General features: G+C 37.4%; 1 protein-coding gene across 1 annotated transcript in view; it reads left to right on the top strand.

Annotated features, from left to right (window-relative positions):
• The first annotated feature begins 3806 nt into the window (after positions 1-3806).
• Positions 3807-7370, top strand: part of LOC107738689 (cystic fibrosis transmembrane conductance regulator-like) — a 31791-nt gene continuing 28227 nt past the window's right edge. Inside the window, exons 1-5 of the mRNA XM_016550479.1 lie at positions 3807-3859; positions 4586-4696; positions 5580-5691; positions 6085-6300; positions 6464-6553. Coding sequence (XP_016405965.1) covers positions 3807-3859; positions 4586-4696; positions 5580-5691; positions 6085-6300; positions 6464-6553 — 582 coding nt within the window. The remainder of the gene's footprint in view (positions 3860-4585; positions 4697-5579; positions 5692-6084; positions 6301-6463; positions 6554-7370) is intronic.

The following is a 7370-nucleotide window of genomic DNA, read 5'->3' as shown; positions in this document are numbered from 1 at the left end:
ATTACTGATTATATTCTTTTAATAATTTAAAAGATCAGTTTAGTTTAGTTTAGAGGTATCGGTATTGATATCGGCGATACTGGGCTTGAAAATATCGGTATCATATCGAAAATAAAATAAGGATCTCGTTGGTATCTGTTCCACTTCGAGAGGTCAGAACTGTCCGTCTTGACTGCGCTTATTTCACTCCTCCCCTCACTGCAGCCGCCTACTCTCGCCTACATTTCAGGCAAGGCGAGGCGCATCTCAAACAAGCCTATTGCTCTCTGCACTTTTATATATTTACGTTTTTTACCTGTTCGTTTTGTTTACAAAGCTTTGGTACATAACGGGACTTACGTCTGCCTTACGAATGTACTGCAAATGCTCTAAAGAACGCTGAAGGCGAACAGAAATTAGATATACAACTCTCTGTTTGCAGCGCATCAGTCACGCTTGTCAGGAAACTGAGTGAAACACAAACACACATTTTTATCAAATAATACGTCATTAATAGCGGTTCACTTCCGTGATTTGGTACGATTGCGTTCACATCAGCAGCGAACCGTACCGGAGTTCACATGAACCGTACCCCAGACCACCCCCAGACCACCCTTTTTAAGCGGACTCGGGTACGGTTCACGGGTGCGCACCCGAGTTCGGAAGACAGCGTTCACATCATCCAAACGAACCGAACTCTGACGTCAATCGAACCCGGGTGCGCACCAAAAGTGCTAGTGTGAAAGCACCCTTAAGTTTAGATAGCTTGCAAGAATGTGAACGAGGCCTGAGTTGATTACCTGTGTAGTAGCGAGTGCAGGGCTCGCGCGCGCTGCCTCCGTGTTGCCAGATCTTTGCTAAGCTATTATAAGCGTTTTTGGACTTGTCTTTTACACTTATTTTGACAATTTAGAAAGTTAATAAAGTAAGAAGTTGCAGTTTAGGGTTAGCGATATCTTTATCTTATCTTATTTGCAAAATATTTTTAATAATTTTGGTTTATTTTTTGGCCGTATCTCCTTGACCACATCAAACGGGAGAATTTTCAGACGCGCAATTCAGCTTCACCTCAGCGTCAGGCGCGAGTCAAACGAGCGCAGAAAAGCTACAGCAGCCAAATGAGCTTCAGCAGAACAACTGTGAACTGCGGTCTGATGAGATGTTGTAAGACTATATGTCAGTAAAACACACTTTCCTGTCCCATCAGCCGTTTTACTGTGCTCAAGGCGCACACTCTTCAACGGTAGCAAATATGTGGCGCACGCTCTATATCACTTCATCATAAATAACCCGCACAAGGAACTATGAACATACATAGGCCTACCTAGTTCTGTCGTCAGCTAAGTCATGAAATTACTAAAAAGGCGATTAAAGCTGCAAACTGCATGTATACGCAGCACACAAGAACGTCTCTCAAATGCATGTACTAAAATATATTCTGCCATTCGAGATCACAATATAAGGCACAAGCTGATATGTATTTTTTTATTTGTAATTTAATGCACAAATAAATGTGAGCACAGTGCACTTATACCAGAAAATATGCGAAAATGAAACCATTTAAATGCATAAAATAATCTGGCATTTATGTCTACTGTTGATTTCTGGCCTTTTTCACATTTTTATCACTATCTGCATGCCTCATCCATGAGTATGCAATGTTGGAGAGCAAGCATTTGGGAATTTTGAGAAGCTGAATGAGCAATAAAGCTATAGTGAGCCCCTTTATTAAAATACCTGGAGGTGAGGAATAATACAAAAATTGTCAAAAAATTAGCATGTGATAGGAAGTTTAGCCTACTTGATCTAATTCACAAATATCTCAATTACAGTTAAGTAGTAATTAATTGTACTCCGTTGTGTTTTATAGGCACTAAAACAGTCCAGTACATTATAGTCAAACACATTTTTATATTGAAATAATGAAGATTTCTGTGCCACCCCAGACTGGTTGCTGGCCCCTCCCTGCCCACCTCTATAAAAACATCCTGGCTCCGCCACTGAAAGAAATATCAAGATATTATCCGTCAGAAACGTTATCAACGTTATCAAAAACAGTAGATCTGTAGAACCTGAAGTAGGTTACAGAATGAAATATGAATAGCCATGAAGAAGTCTATGCTATTTCATAGTAAGCTAGTTAAAATTTCACAAAGTCATGCTAAAAACATTCATAAGAACATTAGACAAAGTTATTGGCTATATAGCAATGTTGATGTTGTTGCATGAATAATAAACAACTGATTAAATTATCCACCCCTAACCTATAGTAAAGTATTAACAAATTTTGATGCATTAAATATGGTATAATTTAACAATGTTTATCCCTCCAAAACACACAATTCTTAACCCCACCCCAGACCTCACTAATTTTCAAACCCTGGCTACAGCCATGTAGGCTATAAGTATGAGCCTGTGATAGACTGGCCATGTGACCAGGGTGTTTGTCACATCTGCACCCCAAGACACTAGTGTCCCCATGATGACCAAAGCAGTTTAGAGGATGGATAATATATATGTATATCAGAAATATTCAAATTAGAAAGCGAAAAATTAGATTATCTAAAGACATAATAAACTTCACTTCAACATTTGCAGGAGTATGTTTAACTAACAGCCTATAGTCAAATCGGTATGGTTAAGATTGTCAGTTTACTAAAGTCTGCTCTTGTGAATTCATGTATGTTGTAGTCGCTTACCTAAAACTTTCTCAGTGGAAACAAAATTGCCAGATGATTTGGAACACTGAATAGACTTCATGTGATCATTTTTCTCATTGCAGCATTGGGCTTATCAAAACAATTATATAATTTACATGGCTCCACAAAGGCAGCACTGGGAGTAGCCTATACAATAGACTAGATGTCACTCTGCTGTAATTCTTCTAGGCGTTTTACGGAATTTTGAATCATAAAGTTTGGGACAATGTAAGTGAAGTTAAAAAAAAAAAAAACTTGAATTTCAATATAGTCATAGCCTATATGTTTTTTTTTTCATGTATGCCTTTTGCTTTAGCAGCACTCAAGCTGCATAAACTTACATTTGCCCAAGTTTCCACAAGATTGTCTAAAAATGATCAGGCTGTCCATAATAATTTAAGAATTAAAAAGAGCATTTTGTGCTTCAGTGGAAGCAAGAACATCTGACCTTTTGTACAATGGAATTAAAATCAGTGTCTCAAATATGCTAATTTTATTAGTGATAGCTAGTGAAGCATCTAAAATATTTCTTCTTCATTAGACATCAAGCTCTTCTCTTTTATTTTCTATTATTTTGTTTTACAGTATTAAGACTTTAAATCTCTTTTGTCATTCATTCATTTTAACTATGAAGATTTCTCTTTTTTCCATTTATTTTTCCATTGGCAAGCATTATGAAATCAGGAAAGGTGCTAAATTAAACAATAGCTGCAGTTGACTTTCATGTGTTAAAAGTATTGACGTTCTTTCTCAAACACCACGAGACTTCTTTGATGATGACACGCCACTTGCTCTTGTAAAGCAACACGTGAGCATCTCTGTAAAAGACTGACAGTTTGAGGATGACATGCCCAAAGGATCTGTGGCATTTGGGGCTGAGAGAGCGCGCTTCTCTCACTGAATCACAGCGCTGCTGTCAGTACGCGCTCTTTATAAGCGAGTTCCTTCTCATTAACGATTTGAGACCCGAGAAATTCTCCTCATCATCTAAATACTGGCAGCGAATATCGACGATCTCAGCGCTGAACCGTGCGCGCGGTGGAGGACAGCGCCTGAGACCTTCATTCAGCGGAGAGGCATTAAGCTGAGACCCGATGTAAGCGGTGTCACCCCCGGGGTACTTTTAGGATGCAGAGATCACCTGTGGAGGATGCCAACTACCTCTCAAAATACTTCTTCTGGTAAGATGCAACCACAACATGAAATGTTTTAGATGTTTTGTGTGTCCATGTTTGTACTAACAACAACAAAATGTTGTGCTTTAGGACAAGTGTGTTTAAATACCAGAGATAGTTTTCTAGTTTATTCACACGTGAAGGCTACACAAACTACACCTGATGACTGATATATTAATAGAAACATTTTAATAACAGCCACGTTTAATTTCAAACCCTCAGACTCCTCTAAAGAAAGTTTTCTTTTTATTGCTTTACAAGTGTATAGGCAACACTTTTTAACAGTGTTTTCGAACAACGCTTCTACAACCTCGAAAGTTCTAAAATTTTAATTTTAAAATGTAACCAGCAGGCTACTGTAAACTTTCACAAACAGAAGTTGGGTTCGACTCGACTGAGGTGGTAACCATAGCAACAGTGCGCCGTTCGAACGCCTTCCTTCAGCTATTTAGAATTACATAACATAATTATCGTAAAAATCACAAATGTTTTGTTTGAAGTGTCTTTAAGGGACTAAAAGAAAATGTTTGTGCGAGAACAACATCAAATCAAGTTATTTTAATAATTCGCACACCAGCCCTGACTCCAGCGTTTATAGAACTGTCTGTGCATAATGATATATTAGAAAATAACCACACGTAGGCTACATCTCCTTAAAAAATAACTAAAGTTCACTTTATTAAAAGAAATAACAATAATGAAGTTTTCAACGTTTGTTCTGACTGTTTACAGGTGGACAAACCCCATAATGAGAAAGGGTTTTAAGGAGAAACTGAGGCCATCTGATGTTTATCAAGCTCCTAGTAAAGATGCTGCAGACATCCTTGCAGAGCGTTTGGAGAAGTTAGTATTTGAGTTCTCACCTTTTCCTGACACATTATTTAATTTGTGATTTATAAATGTTATTTAAAATTGATTTATTCATATAGATTTATATAGAAAAGACTCCATCATTCTGATGAATGAAACGTGTTTATTGCATTTCCAGTTACATTTAGGTTAATTTGCATGAGCATTAAGGACAATTTCATATTTAAAAATAATATATATTTTGTTATTTCCTCTGTATTTTGTTGTTAATTACTGAATATATTTCCACATGTATCCTCCATTCAGTAACTGGAACTGGAATGAAAGAACTTTGACTCACATTTTTTTGTAAAGTGAGCAAATTTACATAGTGAAGTGACTCACAGTCTTGGGTTCTATTGTGACTTTCAGTGTCCTCAAAGCTCCTGTTACTCACCAGATCCAAATATCACACCTTTAGGTGTTTGTATGATGTTTTTTGACAAAAGAAGGGAGAAAAGAAGAATAAAATGTAGGCAACCCCCTTAAATGTCACCCTGCCCATTCCAGTAAAGTTCCTTCCATGGCATGTCTCACATAAACCACAATACATCCATGCCAGTGCCCTGCTAATGGGCATCAAATGCGACCTTTTAAAGTGCCAGGCCCCTGGTGAGTGATAGATGATGAGCATTTCTGTTATTCCTCTAATGTGCAGTACTGCTGGGAATTTGAACTTTTTATTCAATTAACAGGTTGGAGCAGTCTCTGCCGTTTCCCCATGCTTGTCAAGGTCTCTTTGCTCTGTTTAATAAGTTCGCTAAATCACCTTGGTTATATAGGAGTGCACCAAACAATGTGGACCATACCCGTTTTATTGTGGGTGGGTGGATACTGTTTAACTGTTCCATTCAGTTTTCTCTCTTTCCCTAAACAGAGAATGGGACAGAGAAGTTGCATCTGGAAGGAAAAAGCCCAGTCTACTACGAGCATTGGCACGATGCTTCATACGGCCTTTTCTGTTATTTGGCTTCCTCCTATATATAGGCGTAAGTGTCCAGATAGTTTCTGTGTAGTTTCTTTTTGTTCTTCGATTGGAGTGTTGATCTCTAAATACAACATCTTGGTACAAGAGAGTCCAAACGCATGAAGTGTATATTTGCTAATTTGTTGGTGCATGGCTGGATATCGTTGGCTCATTGGCATGAAGTTGTGTGATTCCTAGCTGTGTACTGCAGGTAACAGCGCAGTGTAACTTTCCCAGTGAAGAACTTACAGCATCTGACCTCTTGCTAGATTTTCGTCCACTTCTCACTTGATTCATTTTTTGTTATTGTATGTACATACTTTGGACATCAATTTATATTGAGCTTTTTCTGTAATTGTAATTCTAAGTTTGTAAATTTGAAAATGAAGATGCCACTTCTGTTACGGTTTTTCAGGAGGCTACAAAAACAGTGCAGCCGCAGCTTTTAGGGCGGATAATTGCATCATTTGACCCGGTCCATGAACCGGAGCGAGCCAATGGTTACTTTCTTGCCTTTGGTCTTGGCTTGCTATTCACTGTCCGCTTTCTCCTGCTCCAGCCTGCCATGTTTGGGCTGCACCGCCTGGGCATGCAGATCAGGATCGCACTGTTTAGCATAATCTATAAAAAGGTTTGTGTCTAGTTTTCTCTGTCTACTATCATCTGTCCCTGACACCAATATCATTCCTCAAAATTTGGGCCATCTATACTAGCAGAAAATATATAATAAAATGACAGTATATTAAAATAACAGTATATTAAGTGTATGAATTTCTCCTAATCTTGACCCTTAGACCTTGAAACTTTCTAGCCGAGTTTTGGACAAGATCAGCACAGGTCAACTGATCAGTCTGATGTCAGCCAACCTGGGCAAGTTTGATCAGGCAAGTATGAGAAGAGCAAATTACGTATGTTTGCTGGATGGTAGGTCACCTGTGATACTCAGTTTTTTGTCTTTAACTCTAAAACACAACAGAATGCAATGTATTAAAAAAACACTTGTGAAAAATTCCAGTACATTGGGCCCTAATTTTAGACTTTTTTTTAGAATGCATACATACTACCATTCAAAAGTTTTGGTTGTTTAGATTTTTTTAATGAAAGAACTCTTTTAAATGTTCACCAAGGTTGCATTTATTTGATTTATTCAATGATACAGTAAGAACAGTAATATTATGAAATATTATTACAATTTAAAATAACTGTTTTCTATTTGAAAATATTTAAAAATGCAATTTATTCCTTTGATGGCAAAGCTGATTTCTCCGCAGCCATTACTCCAGTCTCACATGAATCAGTGTGACATGATTCTTTAGAAATCATTTTAATATGCTGATTTGAGGTTCAAGAAACATTTCTCATTATTATCAATGTTAAAAAACGTTTTGTGCTGATTAATATTTTTGTGGAAACCGTGATACATTTTTTCAGGATTCTGTGATGAATAGAAAGTTCAAAAGAACAGCATTTGATTGAAATAGAAATCTTTTGTAAGAATGTAAACGTCTCTACTGTATGGAAGCCCGTTTCCGCCACTGAATAAAAAATAAAAAAGGTAATTGCGACTTTTTATCTCACAATTCTGACTTTTTTTCTCATAATTGCGTGATATAAACTCGCAATTGCGAGGCATGAAGTCGCAATTCTGAGAAATAAAGTCAGAACTGTGAGTTATAAACTCACAATTCTGACTTTTTTCTC

This window comes from Sinocyclocheilus rhinocerous, unplaced genomic scaffold, assembly GCF_001515625.1.
Source record: "Sinocyclocheilus rhinocerous isolate Xijiao unplaced genomic scaffold, SAMN03320098_v1.1 scaffold1938, whole genome shotgun sequence".
NCBI classification, from domain to species: domain Eukaryota; kingdom Metazoa; phylum Chordata; class Actinopteri; order Cypriniformes; family Cyprinidae; genus Sinocyclocheilus; species Sinocyclocheilus rhinocerous.
This window is presented reverse-complemented; position numbering and strand designations above follow the sequence as displayed.